The sequence below is a fragment of the Sarcophilus harrisii genome, chromosome 1, assembly GCF_902635505.1.
Source record: "Sarcophilus harrisii chromosome 1, mSarHar1.11, whole genome shotgun sequence".
Lineage (NCBI taxonomy): Eukaryota > Metazoa > Chordata > Mammalia > Dasyuromorphia > Dasyuridae > Sarcophilus > Sarcophilus harrisii.
The window spans coordinates 427,082,781-427,108,407 of NC_045426.1; the positions used below are offsets into that span (position 1 = coordinate 427,082,781).

Sequence of the window (25,627 nt, forward strand, 5' to 3'; positions counted from 1 at the left end):
AAGGAGTCATTAGAACTTATTGAAAGAGAAAATGACATGGTCAAACCTGCTCATTGGGAAAAATCACTTTGTAACTGTAATAGTTGAATTAGAGAGAAGAGAGACTTGAGGTATAACAACAAAAAAGGAGGCTATTGCAATAGCCCAGAGAGGAGATGATGGGAGCCTGAATTAGGATGATGGCCATATGAGTTCAAGTGATCTGGCCCACATAAACTATATGCTCAAGTAGAAGGGAAAGTGAAAAGGTATAAGTCTAGAAACTATGCTAAACTCTTTAAAACAATATATTATTTAATCAGGTATAGAATACAGAGGCAGTTATGATGACTAAGCCACAGTAACAAATCTTTGAAAGATCATGGAGAATGGGGGATACAACCAAAAGTGGAAAAAAGTACATTTCCAAAAAGGAAGAGAATAATCTTTAAACCATATGGCTAAAATGGGACTTTGACTCCTAACAAAATTCTAGAATGCTTTATTAAAGGACTAACTAATACTATTTAGGAAAAAAAAACAATGATTTCGATTATGAAAGGCCAACAAGAATAAATCATTACATGCACTATTTGAATTTAGTAATGATAACAACAATAATAATAACATCTAGAATTTGCATATCTTCTATTATATACCAAGGACTATACTTAACTCTTTTGCAATTATTAACTCATTTGATCCTCATAATAATCCTGGAAGATAAGTGCTATTATTATTTCCATTTTAGAGGAGTAAAGATTAAGCAACTTGACCAGGATAATATATTTAGTAAGTATATTAGGCTGGATTTGAATTCAGGACTTCCTGACTCCAGGCCTAGTTCTCTATGCTCTGTGAATTTTACAATTACTTCATTAATAGATGAGAAAAGAGCTATAGCTAAAATTTACATAGATTTCAGCAAACTATGTGATGGAGATGCTTGAGTTATTCTCATAGAAAGAATGAAAAGATGTAAATTAGGCTTAGATAAATTCAGAACTGGTTGAATGTCTAGGAAGAGTTCAATGAAAACTTTTGAAAGGGATCTCTAATGCAATGTCCCAATGCTTTGTGCTTGGATCTATCTTATTTAACATCTTTATCAATAATTTTGGTGAAAAGATAATATGCCTATTAAACTCTCAGCTGACACATACTTAGGAAGATTAGCCAACATACTGTCTGACAGAGTTGGGATCCAAAAAGCTCTTGGCAGTCTAGAACATTAGACTAAATTGAATCGGATGGAATATAATGTCATATAGTGGACAGGAAATCAGGAATATCTGGATTCAAGTCAGAAGTCAGTTACATACCTCTCAGTACCCCCAGAGAACTGTCAAAGGCTAGAGGTTGCAGAGTAGGTGCTAGTCTGCATCGCTGGAGGGGGTTTCCTCACTGAAAATTCTCAATCTCAGGGAAATCATAAGTAATTTTCTCAAAAAAAAATTGATTAGCACAAAATGCTGGGGATATGAAATGATTAGAAACTAATTTTTAAAAATCTGGGAGAGGTTAGGGGAATTCAAGCTGCATATGAATCAACTTTATGATGTAGCAGCCCTGAAACTAATGCAAACTTAGGCTGTTCTAACCTTGATTAATAAATGAATACTCATTTATTAAATACCTAATATGTGCCAGGCTTTGGCCTAGGTGCTGAAGCTACAAATACCAAAAATGAAACCATAAGAGTATGCAGACATAAGGAGGTGATAGTCCAACTTTACTTAGCCCTGGGAAGGACACACTTCAAGTAGTACTGTGTTCAGTTCTTGGAAATACATATTTACTAAAGACATTGGCAAACATCCATAGGAGAACAACCAGGCTGAAAAGTCTTAAGGTCATGGTTGAAGAAACTGAGAATGTGTAGCCAAGAAAAGAGAAGATATAGTGGGGCCATGATAGTTGTTTTCAGATATTTAGAAAACATTCACATGGAAAAGGGATGCAAGTGTTTGGATCTACCTCAGTAATTGGAAAAGAAGTAATAGAAATTATAAAGAGATGAATTTGGGTTTAATTCAAAAAAATTTTTTCTAATCATTGAGACTTTTTAACCATAAAATGGGGGATGCCACAAGAGACAGAAAATTCTGTCTCCCAAAAGATTTTGAAGCAAAACTGGATGACCGCTAGACAATATTATAAAGAGATTCTTTAGGTATGAGTTGAATTAGAAGAAGTCAGAGGTCACTCCCAACTCTGAGATTTCTATGTTTCTGTTTCACTCACTATATAAGCTTAGGAGTTTATGACAGCCAGCTTAATTTACTCTACTTATATAAGGCTCCGAGTTGCAGTTGCCTTTGGATTTTCCACTATGTGGAAGGAAAGGTATTAGCAGCAAAGCAGACAACCAGGATTAGTCTAAGCAAGGGTGATGGCCTGAAAACCAATAACCAGAGTGAGACCAAGCAAAGGTGACCTGCTTTTCTAAGACAATAATTCCATAAAACTCCTGCTCTTTTCCTTTAGCCTAGAAAACTATAGCAATAACAAAAACCAGGAGGAAACTAGCAGAAAGAAATGACTTAGAATCCAGAGTCTGGGGTTCAGGTTTGGTCCTTAAAGCTTACTAATTATTTATCCCATTGCAAATCACCTGTTCTCTGAGTCTCTCTTATACAACAAAGAACTAATGCCTTTCCAGTCTATTTCACAGGGCTATTGTGAAAATAAAAATGAGTAATAAGTGTGAATATGCTTTGGTAGCCATAATAGATGATAGGATACCTAATAATAATAATGGGGCAAAAAGGCAGCTAAGTGGTGCAATGAACAGAAGATGGGACTTAACATCAGGAAGATTTGAGTTCAAATTATGCCCAAAAAAACTAGTGTATGACCCTGGGCAAGTCACTTAACCCTATTGCCTCAGTTTCTTCATCTGTCAAATGATCTAGAGTAGGAAGTGACAAACCACTGCAGTATCTTTGCCAAGAAAACTCAAAATGGAGTCATGAAGAGTAGGACATGACTGAAATGACCAAATAATAAAATTGTCATTTCTCCTGACATGGTGCTAGATCTTTCCACAAAACAAGTATGGAATCATCCCTCCCTGGTATTTCTGGCCTTCTTGTTGCATTCTGAATAAATAGTTTCATAGCAATAACTTGAGGAGTTAAGTAATGAATGAACTAGAACCCTTAATAGTGCTTGTTTCATTCCTTTCTGATAATTGTTGGAACATATAAAACACTTTAAGATGTGCTAAATTTCATGTATAATAAACATTTGACCCTCAAAATAGTAACGTGAAGTAGATGTTATTATTATCTCCCATTACACATTAGGAAACGGAGGCCAAGCAAAGTTAAATTACTTGCCCAGGATCACAAGGCTAAAAATTATCTGGGGTAAAGATTTAAAATGAGGTCCTCTAGATTCTAAATGCAGAACCTTTCTTTCTCCCTTCACTATGCTAATTCTGAAACTTCTATTTTCTGTTGAGAAACTTTAGGGCTTTTTAGAAGTGAAAGTTTCGCAATAAAATTTTCCTTATATAAATATTTGTTTAAGCTTTGGACATCCCAAGATATGTGACAGTCATATAAGCATTTTTCTCTGATGGACCTGATGTGAAGGTTCTCCGGGAATTATTTACTCCATATTGAAGGACTCTGAATATTAAAGTCATTGGAGTTTGCTTGTCTTTCCCCAGAGAGAAGGTTGATGGGTCTGTAAGAAGTCACTTTGTGACAATGAAGTGTATTCTGATTTAATGTTGATGTACCATATGGTGCACTGTCATGTTTCATTCTATTATCCGAGATCTTAATAAAAAAAAGGAAGGTTTTTTCCCCTTAGTGCATTTTCAGAGCTTTCATAACTAAACCAAATACCATAATTCCCCATGACAATCTAAATAGAAGTAACTGCACCATGCATAAGGCTATGTAAGCTGACCAGTAAAGCCATTTTGGCCACTTGGAGAGACTCCCAAGCATGCTTTACACTCAGCTGCTGTGAGGTTATCTTTTGAATTTCACAAGGCAGTGCTTCCATGAACCATGAAAGGCTAAGGAAAATGGGGCACAGAGGCAGGAAATGAAGGGGGAGAATATAAAAGCCTGGTTCATTTAAAGGAGAAAGCTATTCCCACCCATCCTCCCCTTCCAAAAAAAAAAAAAAAAACATTTTAAATATCACAACAAATTCAAGGAGCAAAATAAACTATGCTCTTAAAGCACACTTTTCTTTCAACTTTAATTTCTTCCTACTGAGTTCATCAGCAAGTTACTTGCTTTCTTTAGAAAGGATTGCTGGGGGAAAAAAAAACTTTTTAAAAACTCATTTAATACAGAAGCCAATTTCCACTAATGCATTCCTAGCATGGTATCCCCGCTATTTCAGAGAATAAATTATATGTATGCGTGCACATAAATACACACACATATATATATATATATATATGCATTATATAATGCATATTATACGTTATATATACATATGTATATTTATATGCATATACACATATAACCATATATGTATATACTTATACAAACATACACACAGATATTCATATCTCCCTTTGTAAGAACAGAAGAAAATCATCTACAAACAGCTGCTGTTCATTTTCTGGGGTTGCTTTTCTGAGTAGTGGGAATCATTCAAGACACTGATTATTTATAACAATTGCAAGAGAGGTAATTGTTTCAGATAGAACTATTTTTCTCTTCAATTACATGAAAAACTGTTCTTAACAGATGTGAAATTTATAATGCAATTATTTGCAGCCTGGATTTCACTTTTTAAAGAGTTATAGGCAATATTTTTTCTTATGTATTTAACCTTAAAAGGAACTAGTCAGAGTTCTTCACTTAATGTTAAACCAGTGAGTTATTTAATACAGAAAAATCCATTAGTTTTGCCCTTGGGATTATATTCTTTTGGATCTCAGTAGGTAGGTTTTGAATGGATTGTGTAGGTTAGGCTGACCGTCACTTTGGTCTTCAATGATCACATAGGGCTTCATGTTTCCTAAAGAGACCCCAAACTACTTTTGTGTGTTTTGAGTGACAAGAAGGAAAGGAGGACAATGTGTTGGAAGCCAAAGTGGGCCAGAGAATGAGATAGCCTAGACAACTAAACCTACCGTAATATATTCATCACAAAGACAGAAGACAGATAGAAAAGTCTTATTTGAAAACTTAGGATCAAAGGTATTGGTAACAAAGTGAATCTTAAAATGACATAAATATATTCTGAAAAAATTAGAAATCAAAAGACAATGTATTAATTTCCTGGGATTCCTAAGAAAGAATGGAGTTTTACACTGGTGAATATGGGCTTAAATAGATCACAAAGATATCCCCTTATTCATATATTTTTCAATATAATTTTGGTAAGAGTCTTTCCCAGACAAAGCAGATAAGATGAAAATTCTTCACATACACACACATACACACACATTACATGTATATACAAGAAATGGTTAGATGTTAAACTAATCACAAATGATAACCATGTTTGGGCAGAGATTCTACCTTGCAAAAATAAAACATAGTTTCTGTAACCAATGAAATTTTAGCTAAGAATTAATAACTAGATTATTCACTAAAAGTTAATTCTCTACACAGTACCCATGAGGTCATAATAGTGCTTACTAAAGTAGGCTGTTGGAAAAACCTTAAAATTTATTATCAATGGCAATTGTTACATGCAGATTCTGCAAAGATCTAAGAAATGATATGGATACATCAAACATTTTGATGTAGATATAATACATCATATTTTATCTCCATTTTCACCAGGTAATTTCTCCTCTTACTACTTTATGTGATTGTTCAAGTAGCAATGAATGTTAGGTGATTATAATGATACTCTCTGTGTAGTTATATTATAGTTTTCACAGTTTATTTTTATAATATGAAGGCAACATGATTTATCAGAAAGAGTACTTGGAGTACAGGAAAGACTTGGATTTAAATTATTCCTCTAATATTCATTAGCCATTTGCTCATGGTCAAGTCATTTACTTCTCTGGGCCTTTGTTTTTATATCTATAAACATAAAAATAGGATAATAATAAAAAAAAACTTTTACAAGATTGGTATAAGGATCCAATGAGATAATATATGTATAAAATTTTGTAAACCTAAAATACTCTATCAATAATAGCTATTATTATAATTAAAGTTCATTCTCATATTTCATGTGATGTTGATCTTAATAACTTTGTGAGGTAGAAAGGATACATTTCATTCATAGACATTAGAACTATAGATTGAGAGCTAAAAGGGATCTTAAAAGCTATCTGTAGAAGGCAACCATCTTATTTTAGCAATAATGAACTGAAAGCCCATGAGTATTAAGTTATTTTCTCAAGATCATATAGGTAATGTATCAGAGAAAGGATTCTAAGTCAAAAGCTCCTTCTATATCTAAGAAAATATACATTTCAAAAAGCTTTTATATGTCTTATTTGTAGCTATTGTCTGGATGGGGCAGTTGGGAGGAAGGGGAAGAAGAGCCATTTTCTTCTTACATTCTTCCCTATATAATGTATCATGATCTTATTCATGATCACTATCTTATTCATCCTGAGACAGCATAATACTTTCTTTCAGAATTTCCAACTAAACAAGTTATGGTATATAAATATAATAGAATATTACTGCCCTCTAAGAAATAATGCATATGATAAATTCTGAAAAGATATAGGAACCTCATATATAAAACTTATATAAACTGATGTAGTATAAGTAGGTGGTACAGTGGATGCAGTATTGAACCTTGAGTTAGGCAACTCATTTTCTTGAGTTCAAATCTGACTTCAGACACTTACTAGCTGTATGATTCACAACAAATCACTTAACCCTGTTTGCCTCTATTTCTCATATGTAAGATGAACTGGAGAAGGAAATAGCAAAGCACTCCAGTATTTTTGCCAAGAAAACTTCAAATAAAATCATAAATAGTGAGACCCAACTGAAATGACTAAACAACAAAAATGAACTAATACAAGTGGGGTAAGCAGAACCAGGAAAATTATATATACCATTACTATCACAATGTAAATGGAAAGAACAACCAGTGCAATTCAGTTCTATGAAATTAGCTCCCAAAGAAGAGGTATGAGAATGAGACAGAGAGGACTATGAGTATAGAGCACTACATATGATGTAGTTTCAGTTAATGAATTGCTGAACAGCTTGCTTAATTATCTTTTTGTTCTTTTTTTAGTCTGTTATTATAAAGAATGGCTTTCTAGGAGATATGGGGGAGGGATATATTACATAGTACAGGTAGTATAAAAACAAAATGTAGAAATAATTTTTAATTCCTACTCTTAGAAATTAGAATTTCTTTTTCTAGAATGCTATCCCATCAACAGAAATAGGAACAATTTTCTTTGGGCTACTTTATGTCCACAGAGTCAGAAAGAGAGAAACCTCTTAGGCTTTCCTCTACTAATCTATATAGCCTACTACTATAATAGCAGCATAATTGTGTTTTTCACTGAGGTTTATCATCCTAAATAGTATGCATCTGGTTTGCTCTTACTTCATTTTGTTTTAAGAGTTCTAGCTTTTCAAATGATCATTCTCTCCCATTTTGCTGTATTCATTTTAAAATGTTCTTCATTCCTTCATCCTTTCTTAGTAGTTATCACTTATTCATGCAGAAATATGAAATAAGTATTAAATGTCTTTTCAATCCTTGACAATTTTAGCTGTGAGGATTTGAGAGCCATTTCATTGAAGTTTTTGTATGTTGGGGGCAGGAGGAGAGCTCGTTTCATTGCATTTAATTTATACTCATAAAAAAAGGAATATTATATAATTGCTAAATCCAAACACACATATTGAAGAGTCTGTTTGTTCTGATAGGCAAACAAAAGTCCTTAGAATGAATTGTGGTAATATTAGATCCACAAGGATATTGAGGCTATTTTGACAGGGTCCTCTAGTACTCTACCACCTCATTAAACCCATCCAAATCTGGGAAGAATAGATTTCTATAATCCCTAAAGCAGAAGTGAGGTCACTAGCTAATCTGACTTCACAGCAACAAAGGAACCTGAAAGGATGAAAAAGTGTCCCCTGATGAAAGTCCACATTCCTTTGCCTAAACAAGCCTTTCACACTTAAGCAGGAAAAATGTGTTGGTTTGACTCTCTTAGCCAGCCTACAGTAGCATGTGACCATCAGGCCTTTAAAGCCTTTTGTGGATGATATAATGATTAACTGACCGTTCAAATCCTAGAAATGTCACATTAGCAGCCCCTATCAGCTCCTGGGAGAGGAGGCAGCAGAGTGTGAAACTTGCATTCCACAATGGACCCGAAAGAATGATTAAAGTCACAAGTGATTCACAGCAGCTTATAAATGAAATCCAAGTTTGGCAATGTTATCAAGGACAGGGGGCAGATACTGGAAAGTAGTACCAAGACCAGGCTTGTTTTTGTTTTTATTTTTCAATAAACCAAGAAAGGCTACTCCCCTAATGGAAATATTAGTTATCTGTTGTAAATTTTGGAAGTGAGTACTATTTTTAAATGTTTGGGGAGGTTGTCTGATGATAAATATTTCAAAGAATATACTATTAATTCAAGCCAATCAATAATACAGCAAAACCCTGCAGCTAAGTTACCAAAAGAGAAGAAATTTATTCGCTAGCTGCATCCCCAATGAAATCCATATCTAAAGGTTTAGAACTACAGATAGCAAGATTTTTACCAAAATATTATTCATTACCCAAACATTACTGAAGTGATAGCATGTCATGACTTTTTAATTCTTTGAGTAGAGAACTGAATACTTATTTGTGTTTCTTGAGAAGTTGCTCAAACACAAGGGAGGAACTCGACATCATCAAAGTGTCTTTTGTCTAACTTGACAGGAAATCATCCTTCAAGTGGTCAGACTCCAAGCAGGATCTTGTTTGAAATATCTAAGGGTCCAATAAACTGAAGTTTTTCAACTCAAGGAATTGCTGAACTCTAGTGATTTTTCTTTTGCTTTACCTTTTGACACCCTGGCAAACCCATGTGGACCTCTGGTAGAATGAGCAAAGCAAAGAGTTGGCTTGGACTTGGAATGTCCTTGTATTTTTGTGGGTTGATGGACCTTACAACCACGGTGCTGTCTGTCACTCCTACGCCCCTCAAAGAACTGGAAGTACATCTGTTGGACAAGACACATTTGCACCATCGAATGAAAAGAAGTTGGGTTTGGAATCAATTCTTTGTTCTGGAAGAATACACTGGCACTGACCCTTTGTATGTTGGCAAGGTAAGAATGACAACATAAAAATAAAACATGCACTATGTGGGGATGGGAAAAAGAATCAGTAACAATGGTGAATTTAAATGCAACATCAATCAACTTTATTTCAGGATCATGAATATAAAATTTATTCACATAGTAGTATGGACATTGTGCTTTGCATATGGGAAGCACTTTATATATACTTATTTGATGAAAGGACGTTATTTTATGCCAGAAACTGTGTTCTATATACCCAGATATAGTTACAAGGACATATAGCGATGCATTCATGATAAGTAAATGATGTCTATGAAAATTGAAAATTCATCTTAGTTATTTACTCCCCTCATATAAATGTTTTGGGATGATGCCTGAGAATAAATATTTCAAAGAGCATACTTTTAATTCAAGCTAATCAATAACACAGAATGGTTTATAGCATGTGGAGTGTGACTACATACATAGCCAGCTATATATAATACCTGTGTCTGGGACTTGAAAAAGTACTTAACATAAGTGAAATGAGTTTTAAATGTCTTTTTAATCCTCACCCATTTCAGTAGTTGACAGCCATCTCATATGAGCTTTTACACAGTAGAAAAGGGAAAGGCAAACATTTTGGTAGACAGATGGGAAAGTATCACTTGTTTTGCTAGATTATCTGCCAAAGAGCACTGTTTCCCGACCTTCACATCCCAAAGGCAAGAAGAAGTAGAAATAAAAGTATGGAGGAGAAAACACTATCCCAGAAAAGTAGTGAGCTTCCTCAGTGACAGTAACATCCAGCTGACATGAGGGAGGAAAAGCTAAAGAAGGGAAGCTGCCTCCAGGGTGGTACAAGGTAGAGAAGAAGGAAACCCCTAGGGTAGTATGGCAGGGCAGAGAGAATACTATATTTGGTAAAATTAGAATATTAGATTTGCATTCTGCTTTTGACACTTACTAGCTATGGGTCTTATGAACCTTATTTTTCTCTTTTGTAAAGTGAGAATAATAAAAAAAGAAATGAATAATAAAAATATTGAGTGCTTTGAATAAGCCAAATAAGCTAAAATTGAAGACAACCCCTACCATTAAGGATATTCTAATAGGTAAAGACAACATATAGGATTTTTCAGCTGGAAATAATGCTTTTAGAACCGATTTTATACTGTAGTAGTGAAGCTCAAATGAAATAACACACATAAAGTGTGTTTAACGTGTTAGGTATGTCAGTTACTATTATTACAAAGGAATAAGAAGGTTGATGACTACAAAAGGTAATGGGATATTTCAGCCATAGACCATGTGGGTTCCTAAGAATGATGATAACAAAAAAGAATATCCTGTGTTTATGTATTTTTTGTCATTTTTAAAAGAGATGTCTATTCATTACCCCAGGTTCTGACCTTAAAAAAAGGAAAAGAAAAACAAATGTCATCCCTATATACAGACTCGAGCAATAGTCTTCAGAAACTTTTGTAGACTTTTAAAAATGGAATTACAATGACTTATTTTTTGTTTATCTTGCATGTTTAAAATGCTGAACTTTCTCTTATTTTATAATTGAATTTTAATCAGAGAACTATTCAATAAAAGCAGCAAAGTGAAAGGATATTTGAACTAGAGAACTAAATTGAAAAATAAAAAAAATTCTATTAAGTGATAACTTAAAGGTAGATGATTATGGCCACTCTCTCCCCAGGAATAGAAAGATGTTGTGAGCCTAAGTTACTAGGAAGGAAATCTTCCAGAGTTTAAAGCTTCAGAAATGCCTCTCATCTTCCATATTCAACCACTTACCAAATTTTATCAATAGGTCCTCCTCAGCATTTCAAAAATCAATTGTTTCCTCTCAATTCCCCTTGGTCTCAGCCTAGTTCATGTTCTTATCTCTTCATGCCTAGAAAAAATCAAATTCTCTTTTTTCTATCTCTAATCCACCTGACATACTTCTGACACACTCATCTTCTTAAATGCAGTTTTCATCATGTTATTTCCTTTATTAGGAGATTAATATGGCTCACTAAGGCTTATTATACAAAACTTAAACTCTTCTGTTTTCCATCATTTGATCATCTCCATTACCTACCTTTACTGACCATCATTCTCTCTCACTATTTCCCAATAGATGTTCAAGAACCACTTCACTTCCTCCTTGAAACTTTCCTCATTGTACTCCTTTCTATAATGATTTCTCCCTTGTTCTGAGTCTCTAAAACACTTGTTTAACCTAAATTGCTTTCTACATTGAGGAGATCCTGAATCTTCTCTCTGATTCAGGTGTTCTTAAGATTTTCTGCATTAGTAGTCTGGTGAAGAGTATGGACTCCCTATCAAAATAATATTTGCAAATGCAGAAAATAAAATAAAATGATTGTGAAGGAAATCAAAGGTCAATAAGAATAAAAATATATTTTCCTTCCAAGTTCACAGTTTCCCTATAACCTATACATGAATCCCTTATCTATGGACTCTAGGTTAAGAATATTTGCTCTAAATAGATATGTTTTGTGTCACTGCAGGGGAAAAATAAGTATCAAAAATAAATTAATAGCAACAAGTCTATATAAAGACTGGATAATTGTGAGTTCCACTGAGGACCTTGTCTTTCGTATGTTTTTCCACTCTATTTCATAGAGTGAAGGAAGCTGTTCTCAAGGATTTTGTTCCTTTTATTCTCCTCTTGTTTCCTGATTGTGCTCCTTGGCACAACTACTGGCTCAGTGCTCTTTGAAGGAGGAAATGGAAAAAAAAGAAGAGTGAAGACCTGAGGATTACTTATATAGACTAATTATATAGTATCCTCCTTTCTCAAGACCAAAGAATCCCAAACCCAGGTCTTCCCTATAAACTCCAGAAATATCAAGCAAGGGACTAAATGGAACTTAAAATCATTGATGGGGAAAGGAAAATGCAAAAGACCATCATAGTATTTAGAAGTAGAAAAATGGACTGAGTTTTACTAGAAATAATAATTGAATATGGAGTTAAGCTCTGTATTTAAATCCTGCTACTTTTTATCTGTACCTCCCTTCAACCTTCTGGTTAACATATACATACTTCAATTTCCTCATTTGTAAAATGAGGGGTTCAAAAATAGATGATATATAAAGTCCTTTGTAACTCAAAGTCTATAATCCTAGGACAGGAGCAGCATCCACTTTAGCCATATAGTCTGGGCTCCCAACCAGTGGAGTCCTGGTAGATCCAGTTTTTCAGAAGAAAAAAATTACACGCAACATACTTCTAAATTTAATCTGAATTAAGAACTTTCTCTCCATCTCTCAATTAATAAACATTTATTTAAAAGCCTATTATGTGTCAGACACTGTAGTAAGTGTTGAGGATACAAAGAAAGGGAAAAGACAATTCCCTTTTCAAGGTATTTACACTCTAATAAGGAAGACAACAAATACAAAGTAATTGACAGGGAGGAGGAGTAAGAGGTAGAGGGAAAAGAGGGAAAGGAGGTGTATTTGGCACGGGTGGGTCATTGAGGAGGGGAGAATGACAAAGTCCTGCAGTCCTATGGTGTCTACCTTAGGCTCTTCCTTAAATAGAAGATCTGGAAAGAATTCTCAGATGCTCACTCTCCATTCCCTCCATTAAAAGAAGGGAGGGCCCCAAGGACAGGGGCTACTGGAGAAGTATGAATTTCAGAGTCAATTTGATCTTTCAGGAAGATGAGTTTCTGGAGGAGTTTCTGTGGGTATTCCAGGTGAGCAGCCATGTGGGAAATTAATCTATCACTTTCATAAGTCTAGAAAATCAACTAAACAATAAACCAAACCCTGATTTGTAGCATTTGCTGATTTCTGGGGTATAAATGCTCACACTGAAAATTCAACAATTATTTCTCAGAGTCCTTTCAAGCTGTCTCCAGCACACTCTTGCTATCTTCAAGGGCATAGGAATGCATAGGAATTGCCAGTAGTCGGGTGCTATTCTTTTATTACCAATAACTTAACAAGCATTTTTATTAAGTCCCTAATATATTTCAGGAACTGTGTTAAGCCTTGGGGACACCAATATAAAAACCATTCCTGTCCTCAAAGAACTTATATTCTACCAAAGAATTGTCAACTTCATACAGGTCTGAAGTAAGGACTCAGCTAGCACAATGAGGAAGGGGGCAAAGTTAGGACCCCAATTCCAGCCCTAGCTCCAGCTGATATGGATGATGTAGACACCAGATGATAGTAGGCACTAAAAGTTGGGGTTCAGTCATGTGAAGAATTCACAATGTCCATTCTCTCTGGCAAAAGGTAGATTTATTTAGGGAAGAGATTACAGAGAAAATGAAGGGATATAGTACATACCAGTAATGTTAAATATGAAATAGAGTGGAAAAACATACAAAAGACAAGGTCCTCAGCAGAACTCACAATTATCCAGGAGAAAGGAAACATCCATGATATTGAGGCATGTCCTTAGCAGTCAGGCTAAATCCTAAAAGGGACTTAGTACCCTAAAAGAGGTATTTTATAACTCTTTATCCTGGGTCTTTATAAGGTGAAGAAGTGAGGATGGGAAGTATAGTGAAGTTAGTAGAGATACCATGTGGCATGGGGGAAGGGCGTCACAAGGCAGAGGGCTATGGCAGACTGACCCAAAGAAAGGCAGCAGCCACGGATGGCTCAGAAGTAGATTTTATGGGGAAAATTTAACCTCAGGGACATGACAGGGATTTCTGACAGGACACGGCAAGGTGAGACTGCTCCAGATTCTATGGAGGGTGGGTCTCAGGAGTTTGACATAACTTGGATTTCAGACTGGAGGACCTCCTCAGAGGGTGGGAGCATGGAGCTGAACTGATCTCTATCAAACCTTTTTCCCGCCTGCCCTAGGAAACAATTCTATCAATACTCTAGTTTCTCACTGCCAGCTGCATTCAGCCATCCAAGACCTAATAATAGGGATGGGAACTTTGAATGCCTGGAAGCTCTTTGGTTTTGCTTTGGTGAGCAATTATGTGCCTGTCCCTTGGCCCTGAAGACCCAGACCACCAAGTAGGAATTACCTTCTGATGTACGCAAATGGAAGCTCCACAGTCTTGAGAGGGTCTTATGGATCCAGTACAAAGGAAAGAGTTGTTATATCTGATTCAAGTGCCAGTTAGGTAACTGTAGAGATATCCCTATGATGGGGAGGGGCATGGAGTGGGACAAAAGGTCCTTATCACACAATGGCAGGCTGGAACAAGGCTAAATTATTGATTCCTGTGCCTGATTATATGTACACCTGAAAAGGCATTATATATTCAATGTTGCACACTGAACTGAAGTACTCCCTCAGGAGTTCGAGAACTTAGATACAAATTCTACCTCTGATAAAACATATTAGCTGTATGACCATGAGCAAGTCACTCAAGCTTCTTGCTCTCATTTGTAAAACAAGAATAAGATGGCCTCTGAGATATTATCCAGCTCTATATTTAGAATATATCCATCACTTTTTCCAGGTATTATTTTCCTTTCCTTTTGGTAGGTAATAAGTGTATATCTAATTCCCTGCAGCTCCCAGGATGTTTGACTTCTTGTCTCCTTGACCTCCCTTCGACATCTGTTTAGAAAGCCTGCCACTGTATTTGCTCATTTCAAGAAGAACTTCTATAACAATTAGCAGCAGTAATTGGTGTTGCCTTTATAGAATCTGCACTGAACTTCCCAGGGACCATTAGAATAGCAAGTCCCAGCTAGATTATATTGACATACACAAAGAGGAAAAGTCACAGGAGGCCTATGCCAGGTTCCAAGGACCAAATTCTTACTAAAGTCAACAATGTTACTGGAAAGGACTAATCCATAGATCTTTAATAACAAAGCAGTTTAATTACTTTTTTATTTTTTTCAAACCAACCCAGTTTTTAGTATTCTGAAGGTGCCAGCCTACTACCTTTGAGACTTTCCCTAATGAATTTAGAGTTCTTAGACATGTGGGCATAATCACTTGTGTCACTCTGTCCTGCAAATGTTTAAAAGAAATATGAGATTTGCTTCCAGGATGTACATGGGTATGTTCTGCTGATTACAGCTAAGAATCAATACTCAATCATTTTCAGCTCTGCTACTGATTTGCTTTGTGACCCAGAGGAAATATGTTAACTTCTATTCTTCAATTTCCCCTAGAGAAAATATATACCTGGAAGCTCATACAAATATTATAAGCTCTAACTTTAAAAGTCAGAGAAGTACATTAAGTTCTCTAGGGGTATGTACTATGTAAACACAAAATGGTAATCTGCTCTTCCTTACACCAGGGACTCCCCCTATTCAAGAGTAAAAATGCTTCCTCTTTGTCCCTTTGCATTCATCCCTTTAGCCACCATGTTATTAAACTAAAGGGAGAAACTGCTACCTGATCTATACATAGTAGATCACACCAGCTAGGGTTCCTATGTTCTTTTCCATAGAGAACAACAGATAGATACTTGCAAATATACAGAAAAAGCACAGGAAAAAAGATTTCTTAAGGGAAAATTAGACCAGCTTCTTCAGGTAGAACTATACACTATTTATTGTATCTTCTATCACTATAAAGAGAGCTAGGCACAGTGGACAGAGTACTGGACCTGCAGTCAGGAAGATTCATCCTCCTGAGTTCAAATCTTGCCTCAAATATTTACTATCTGTGTGACCTTACTTCCTTCACCTGTAAAATAAGCTGGAGAAGGAAATGGCATATTACACCAGCATCTTTCCCAAGAAACCCCGAAATGGAGTCATAAAGAGTCAGACATGAGGAAACAACTTCCTAGATTTTCCTAACTTCTTTTTCCTCCTGCATTTTGTACAGGTCTTCTAATACAGACCTACTTTTTAAAAACCAACAGAAGGTTCAGTCTTCAGCAATAAGAGACACTTTCTAATTGTTGTCATAGCAATTCTCCTTTTATGATCCAGTGAAGAAAAATAGCTGATTGTTTTGAAGAGGTTTTTTCGATTTGTTTGTTTCTTCGTTTAATAATAGCAATAGGGCACAGCTTTATCCCAACAGATAATATGAAGGCCATAGGAGGCTCAGGGAGGGAAAGAGAGTATTATAGAACTTTAAAAGGAAGACCAGAGTTTAGCTCATAACAATTAATATCTTTCCATTTAAATATGCAGAAAAGGATTTTCCTTCTTCTCTGAATGCTTTTTAAAAGTATATTTTTGGACCTGTGATTTCATTGATGTAAAGAACTCCTACTGAGCAAAGTCTCTTTATCAATGAAGATTTGCAATCTAAAGCCTTACCTGGTAATCTAGGAATACTGATATCAGTTATCCTGGACCCTATAAATATAGTATCAAAAGAAGGCCATAAAGCCAAATTATCATAATTCTAAGGCACTGGATGTGGAGTCCTAATTAGATAGGAGTTAAATCCAATCTCTGCTCTTTATTCTTAGCCCCAGTTTACAAAACAGTGAAATTAGGAAGTTGGACAAGATTACTAAAAAGGTTTCTTCCATATTTATATTTATGATTTTATGATCTTCTAAATAACATCATCAGTCATGAGGAACAGGAGGAGAAAAAGAGCCTTCTTAATGAGAAAAAGTAAAGGTGATTTCAATAATAGGAATAACTAACATTTATCTAGCATTTTTTGAATATTTTCTCCTTTTATATTTGCAACAATTCTATCAGCTGGGTGCTATAATCATCCATACTTTAAAGATAAAGAAACTGAGGCAGAGAAAAACTAAGTGGCTTCTCCAGGTCACATAGCTAGTAAGTATATGATGTATTACTAATTTGATGGACCATAGAGTACTAATTTAGTACATCAAAAGGACATTTTAGAAAAAAATAATTCAGAAGAATTTGACAAGGAAAGGGAGATAGAGACATAGAATCTGCACTGTAACATATCCTTATCCTAATTCTTTTAGGTTGGCATCTTAATATACATAGTAAAACTGGTGTTGAAGATAGTATAGAGGGATTTGTGCTATAGACAGTGAGCTGATACCAGAATTAGGAAGATCTGGTTTCAAGGCCTGATTCTGGCAAATATGTGTGACATTAGTCAAAGTCTCTTAACCTTTAAATATACTGGGCAATTCTCTAAAATAAATGTAATTAAGATTAATTCATCAATTTACTAATTAATTGCTACTGAGCAGCCTTGATATAGAAAGGTACACAAAGGGTCAGACATAACTGAAACAAGTGAACAACAATAAAATGGAAACATAAGAAAATTAGGTCAGCAAAGATGGTTGACCAATATGTATTGGTCATATTGTATTATGACTCAATACTATGTATTGAGTATCTGTGTTACTTACTATGTAGTATGATTTTAGTTTTATTTCTTATTTCAATTTTCAAATTGTTATATAGAATGATAGGAACTTTCTAGGAAATGATTATATAATTTCTCTGAAATTCTCTGACTCTGTCATTGTTTTAGAATTTTATGAGATTATAGAGGCCATCTTATCCAATTTATACCTAAAGAAAAATCCCCCAGCAAAATCCACTTATATAAACTCTGCTTAATAACCTTGGGAGCTTACTACTTCAGGAAACAACACATACCATTTTCCAAAAGAGACCTATTGTTGGGAATTTCTTTCCATTGAGCTAAAATTTGCCAACTCTCTCCTCCACCCCACCCCCTTAATTTGTTTTAACATGATTTAAATTTCTTTCTTACTTTACAATCTGCCATTACCTAAAATAAGCTTTTTCAACTTAAGTTATAAAGAACTGTGTGCTTCTTCTCTAAGGTATCATTCTTTATTAAAGGGGGCAATAAATATAGTCTTCAATTTTAACCAAAGGCAGTTCCAACACACAGCAGAGTTACAAATAGGATGGATTTCTATTTATGTATAACCAGATCCAAATAGAATAAGTATCTACTGTGTAGAGGCAGAGTCATGCCCCCATGCTTTCTGAACTGTTTAAATAGAAGGTTTCAATTGTGAGAAATAATAGGACAGCATGCTGGATGTAGAAATGCAAGAGCACCATATTTTAAATAGAATTTTTAAGTGGGGAAAAATACTTGGTTTTTTCTCACTCCATTTTATTCTCTTATTTCTCTCCTTTAGATAAGACATGGCATTCTCTAGGCAGCAAAATAGCTGCTTCCATTTTTTTTTATAGTGAGTCAACCTGAGACCTATTCAAATTCAGCAACAGTCCCCAACCTTCTTGTAAAAGAGTGTTTTATATGTATTTTCAGGTCTTTTCTGTGACTTTGTGCCCTTTAATTACTAGCAGGCATCTTCATATTTACACTATACTAGTAAATTCAAATAGTCAGGTACAGCTTTGACCCTCTGTGATCATGCACGAGAATTGCACTTACTGGAAGAATCCAGTCCATGTGTTCCCCCTTAACCCCATTACAGCACCAGAGTTCTAAAGGGAGACAAGAAAATCTGTGTGTATTAATACCCTTCTGGCAAAACATGTATGGCATAAATGACAACATCTGTTGTCTTTTTTTGTAAATTAATCATAAGAAACTATTCACTGGAAAAAATGTTAATACTAACAATCTGGGTCACATTGGAGTTGGCAGCAATGGACTGAATTTAACCATTGACCCAGTCAATGGTTATTTACTATTGTTATTGCCCCAGTCAAAACTGAAGTCAAACTTTTTCTCATTGTAGCTTGGAGATAAGACTGAGTTCTCAAGGGCTTGGCTAAAGTAGTCTAAGCCCAGCAAGTTTTACCAACCTGGAAATGCTTCTGCTCCTCAGAAAACAAAGACAGTTTAAATTCAAAAAGGTGTTTCACCAAAGGATTAGCCACCAGGCAATAAACTACTCTGTCCATAATAACATATAGATAGCATTTATATGGTCCTTTAAGGTTTGCAAAATGCTTTAACTCATTTGATCTTCATAACAACCCTGTAAAATTAGATGCTAAGATTATTCTCATTTTATAGATGAAACTACTGAGGCAATATGAGGTTAATTTGCCTAAGACCACACAGCCACTAAGTGTTTGAATAAAGATTTTAAGTCAGCCTTCTAGATTCCGGCACTATCTACTGTTACATCTAGCTATTTATTATTATTGTTATTATTATTATATCAATTTATATTGCTCTTATTATTATATCAGTGTTTCTCCATGCCCAAATATATTATGTTAAAACTCATAATACAGGGTCCAAGATAATAATAATGTACTTCATTTCCTTAGAGGATTATGAGAATAAGGTTGAAAAAGAAATGTAGAGAAAGTGATACTTCTTTCTACATATGTCAATTCTTATTTATACATGTATTACCCAATCTAATTCAATAAGCACCATTTAGCATCTTTTGGGTGCAGGATACTTTGCTAAGCTCTAGAAATAAGAGAGAAAAGACACACACACACACAAATAGTCCCTGCTCTCAAAGATCATTCCATTGTGCAGTGAGAGGAAGGCTACACAACATGTTAACATACACATATATATGTGATCATTTAAAGAGAGAGAGCATTAGGATAGCACATGAACAAGGGTTTTGTTCGAGACACAGAATACACACTATAAAAAATACTGAGGTGGGAGGGAGAAATCTGACTGGGGTAAATAGAGTCCTTGAAAAGTAGGAATTTGAATAAGCTTAAAAAGGTAGGCTAGATGTTGATTGTGATGACCAAAATCAGGGCCAGCAAATATGGTAATTCAACTCTCTCTGAACAATCAGCTCAATTCAGACCTATGAAGATTCCCTTGATTCTTGGTTCAAGGAGAAACATCATCTTGTTCAAGAAAGGATGTAATCATGGGGTTGAACTGGCAACCATGCAGTTAAATTCTATATCTGTCTACTGACAGATGACATTAGGGGCTGCCATCCTCTTTTTAGCCAATTTGAATTTTCATAAAATGAAATGCTTTTGTAATTTATAGATTCCCAAACACCTTCTTTTAAAAAAATGACAAAAAATTAATTTTCTATAATTCAAGTCACTAAATGTCAATTTTGTGATTGGTCTATAGAAATATTAATGAGGTAAGCTTTGGGGCACAGGATTTTATTTTAAATGAAACCTCTTGTCTACTCAAGCAAATAAAAAAATTATTCCTTATGTTTATTCTCTCGCTGGATTTAGAAGTTATACTTCCTAGGATTCCTGATACTATAGTTCTAATGGAAATTTTTCCAGGTAATAGTCAATGTCTTGACCTTGGAAGTTGTCATGTGTGTTTTTAATGTGTCTTTTATGGATAATTTGGAGTATATTTTTCCAGCTTTTAAGCTGATTCTTTGATATGTCCTTGTTCAATGTAAAACAGTGTAGATAAATGCTGATAAATGTTACCCAAAAACTACCTTTTTGTTTTGAAAAGTGTTAAAGAATTCTGGCAGAATTGAAATTTAATTTGCCAATTTTCAATCACTAGATATGCTTGTTTTCTTAATAGAATCTTTCTTTTCCTGCAGCTTCATTCAGATATGGACAGGGGTGACGGGTCTATCAAATACATTCTGTCAGGAGAAGGAGCTGGGATTGTGTTCACAATCGATGATACTACTGGAGACATCCATGCAATCCAGAGACTGGATCGAGAAGAAAGGGCCCAATATACATTAAGGGCACAAGCGCTGGACAGGCGGACAGGGAGACCAATGGAGCCTGAGTCAGAGTTCATTATTAAAATCCAAGACATCAATGATAATGAACCTAAATTCCTAGATGGACCTTATGTAGCCACTGTGCCAGAAATGTCCCCTGTAGGTAAGATGATGCTAAAGACTCACTGTCACAAATAACAACTGACATTTAGACTATCCCTAATGCATCCACTGAGAATGAGAGATTATGCAAAATTTACAAATTTTAAAATAAAATTCAAAAGGTCAGTAAAACCAGATGATCTTTTAAAGTTTAACATGAAACCACTTGACTATAAGAATTAACTACAATTTTAAATAAACCTGATTTCATTATACAGTTCAGGTTTTTTTTGTTAATTTGATGGGTTTTTTTAATCTATTTGGGAAAAATATTTTAATATCACAAAAGGAGAAAGTAAATATGTGAGCTGCATGTAAAGATTCCATCAAAGGGCCATGGAACTGTCTTGTCTGCTTGTGTGTGATAGATAGATACATACATACATACATACACTAGTTTGGTACAGGTTATATGTCCAAGACACTAAAGTAGTTATGAGATATGCCATAGAAACCCAAGGAACTCTATCCTCATTGAAATTCCACTCAACACTTCATAATGTGGTAGTAAGGGCCACTCGGGACTATTGTCCCTTTCTTCCCAGATGATTTTAACAAAGTTCCACTCTCTTTTTCTCAGGTACCTCAGTTATCCAGGTGACAGCAACCGACGCTGATGACCCAACATATGGGAACAGTGCCAGGGTAGTATACAGTATTCTTCAGGGTCAGCCATATTTTTCCGTGGACTCTAAAACAGGTATTATCCTACAACCAGGATCAGAAAAGTGTGATATATTTCCACACTATTTCATAACCACCGAATATGGGATTAACTGCTCAAAACCAATGCCTCAGTCAATTAGAATAAATTTATTAAAGACTTTTAAGGAATTTATTAAGGCACTGTGGGTAGGAACCAAGGATACAAAGAAAAAATCATGGAGTTTTTTAGAGTTAGAAGAACCACAGAGGTCATATTAAACTCACACTTCCATAAAAAAATCCCTTCTTTAGCATCCCTGAGAAGTAATCATCCATTGTATACTTAAACAGTTCCAGTGGAGAAAAACTCCATTCCACTTTCTAACAATTTTAATTATGAATCAAAATCCATTTCCTTGTAATTTTAAATTACAAGGATCCTAGTTCTGCTTTTTCAGACACTGGTTTCTCTTGTAATATGTGCATTTACAGCCAAAGATAGCATTAGTTTTTTGGCTGCTGTATCATATTGTTCACTTTTAGTGAACTTACAATTCATTAAGATCCCCCTGTACTTTTTTTTTAAACATAAATTGCTATCAAGTTATACCTCTGCCATTTTGAATTTAACATTTTTTCTCAATTTAAGTGCAGGAATTTCTAGAGATATAGTATTTGGAATTAAGAAAAAAAGAATACCATTATATAAATAAGAACATGTACCTCAAAGGGTCATGTAAAAACCTGAATGGAACTATAAAGTCTCTTTTCCTGCCTCTCCCAACAATTTGCCATAATTCTTAAAATCCTGCTTTTAGAGTCATGAGTTTGCTTATGAAAAAGGCATCCTCATGAAAAAGAGATCACAGAAATTGGCATGAGGAGAGACCTAAATTTCAATTTCATCTCTGTCAGTTAACAAATTGCTCTGTGATTGTGGTCAAATAACAACCCCCTTAAAGCTTTAGTTTCCTCATCTCTGAAATGATTGTAATAAAACTTGTCCAAATCTCACAGAGTAAGACAAACATAATACAAATGTAAGTTGTTTTTGTTCAATTGTTATCTTTCAGAAGTTATTACATGAACAAAATCACATATTAATCCATGAAAACAATTGTAAAAAATTATTAGAACAAAATTTTTTTCTCTATCAAAGATAGTAGAACCACCACCTTGAATGTTAAAATCCTTGAAATGCTTGCAGAAGGAGTAAAAATGACTCTAAAGAAAACAAAGATAGAAACACACACACACACATACACACACTTACAGTAAAGAACAAGCTCCTGAGAACTCGAGTCACTTCTATGCCATAATGAAGCACCAGAGTAAGATTTCAGCTTTGACTTGGGCAATTGCAGAATAGTTAAATTCAGTCCATTGCTGCCAACTGCATTGTGACCCAGATTGTTAGCACCAGCATTTTTCCAGTGAATACACAATAGGAACATACACATATACACATATGTGTATGTATGTATGTGCATATGTATGTATTCCATGCTGGATGCAATACAATTGGAAGAGTGCTGAGGAGGGGAGAATAACAAAGGTATGAGAAAATTCTCAATTCTTTTTGATTGTTTTAAAAGTGACCAAGAATATAATCAATTATTGACTTTTATGTCTATACAAAATTACTATGGGGTTGATCTGTATGAATAGAAGGAATACTGATAAGACTATTAATTGGGAATTAAGAGCTTCTTGCAAATGATATTCAGTAAATAAACCTCATATTTTACTACATTACAACTGACTAAAAATAAAGAGAATATATGAAACATTATATAAAATATAGAGAATATAAAATCTCATTATACTTATTGTTTATTGATTATAAAAAAGCATTCCATTCCATAGAACAAAATGTACATAAAAATGAGCTTCTTTTATACTAAGATGGTCCCATTCATATATCATTCAATTCAAATCATTCAAAATTCCTTTAAAGAAATAACCATGTTCAATGACTCTCTAATAACAAACTTAAAATCTGACCCAAAACAACCAAAATAGGGAGATGATGGAAGAGATATGGCATCGAGTCCAGGTCAAAACAAGATTTTTGATAATTGATTAGGTAAATAATGCTTCTGTTTATAGATATTATTGTTTTTAAAATATCTAGCTCTAAGACATTTTAGTGCCTCCTGAACTTCTATAATCACTCATAAAAGTTTGGCCCACCTATCCACTCAATAAAACTAATTGAAGGAGAATGTCAGTTGCCCAGATTTCACCAAGAATCTAGAGTTTATCGAATAGTTTATAAATCAAGGACAAATAGTCCAAAAGGGCAAGGAACTGGGCCCAAAGTTGACAAGATAGAGAATAGGATGAATTGCTTCTTGAAAATTGCAAAGCACTTTGAATCCATGCTTGCCACACTAGTGGTAGCCTATCCTGTCAATATAAATATGTTGCCAGTATTACTATAATCCAGCAAGATCTGGAATACCACTGCTTGAGAAATGTACAGTGAGCAACAGAAATGTGTATGGTGGATATAAGCAGATTTCAGCGTATAACTACTGAGGAACTCCTAGGATGAACAGGAAAATTGTGTAATAGAAAAAGAAAATGCACTCAAAAGGCAGGAGCAAAGGATGTCATATGGACAGCCAGAATATTCCAATGGTATCCTCATGATTTTGGGAAAAGATGAGGAAAAAATCTCCACACATTGATTGGGATACCTATAGGAAACTTTTGGTCAACATGGATGAGACTAAAATAGGAGGAACAGGCAAGAATGCATATCTATTTATTTAGAGGGAATTCCCATCTCAGTAAGTAATAGACCCATTTGATATCTTTGTACTAGAAACAGAATGAATATTAGACCTAGAAGAGATCTTAAAACCCAAATAATCCAATACCTTGTTTTTATACATGAGTAAACTAAGATCCAGAGTTGTTAAGTAATTTGACCAGAGTCACACAATTAATTAGTGAAAAGATTGAAACTATAACTAAGGTCTCTTGATTCCCAGAGCAATATACTTTCTGTAACATACAACAGTATGCTAATAGAAAATAAGATCTTCCATAAAGAATGAGAGATCAGTTTTTAAATGGGGAAGATAGGTTGGGAGCATGTGAGAATGCTTCTGATGAAGAAAAGCCTCATGGAATAACACAATATGGAAATTAAAGAAAGGGGTGGCAGACATAGTATGTTTCAGAGGAAAAATCTGTTTTCTCTGCAGAAGGGAAGGTAGGGAGAATATCACAGAAAAACTTGATATTATTATTATAATTTAGTATGGTTAGTAATTAGTAGTATTAGCATTAATTATTAGAAATTTGTAATTTTCTCCCAAATCATAAAAAGAAATTTTATTCACAATGCACTGATATGTGAGTGGACAGAACATTGGTAGGATGATATTAATAAATCTTCTATATCCTAAACAAAATTACACATTATTTTGATACCTCCAAAGGGATATCCATAAAATCAAGGTCAAAATTATATGAAAAAGGTGATCCAGGAGGGCAGAGAGAGCATTCAAAAAGTAGAAAGTCTATATATTTCATTTTAGAAAGTTACCAATGTAATTCAATATGAATATTATGAATCAAACTAGAAACTTTCTTCCTTTTTCATATAAAAATACTATTTAGTCACAAATGAGATTATAAATCTTAAAATGAATAAACCTTTCATCTTTTTTTCATGACTATACTTAGTACTTCAAATGAATAGAAAGAACATATTTCCCAATTTGTTATTGTCCACTGCTGTATAATGGATCTGTAGCAGGATCCGAACAATATATTCCAATGCATTATGATTTCAATCTCATTTATTTCTTAAATGAAGCCCATGTCATCCCATAGCTGTTTTGATGTTGTTTGGAGAGATTTGTACTTTATGCATGTTAAAAATAAACAATTCATAGAATATCCTTCATGTCTCAGGTTTACTGAATGTAGTAAACCGTGAGTTAAAAGTAAACAGAAGAAAAACAAAATAGGGAAGAATAAAAAACAAAGCAAAAAGGAAAATTTCTTCCTGACCCCAGCCTCATCTTTCTGTGGACTGAGGAACTGGGAAACAGCAAGGCAAGAAAAGGTTAATTAAAGAAGAGGC

The 25,627-nt window shown here is 34.5% G+C and overlaps 1 protein-coding gene across 1 annotated transcript in view; it reads left to right on the plus strand.

Moving 5' to 3' along the window:
• Positions 1 to 25,627, plus strand: part of CDH20 (cadherin 20) — a 279,772-nt gene that overhangs the window by 205,780 nt on the left and 48,365 nt on the right. The window contains exons 3-5 of the mRNA XM_031946158.1: positions 8,839 to 9,230; positions 20,587 to 20,881; positions 21,461 to 21,580. Coding sequence (XP_031802018.1) covers positions 8,985 to 9,230; positions 20,587 to 20,881; positions 21,461 to 21,580 — 661 coding nt within the window. The 5' untranslated portion in view covers positions 8,839 to 8,984. The remainder of the gene's footprint in view (positions 1 to 8,838; positions 9,231 to 20,586; positions 20,882 to 21,460; positions 21,581 to 25,627) is intronic.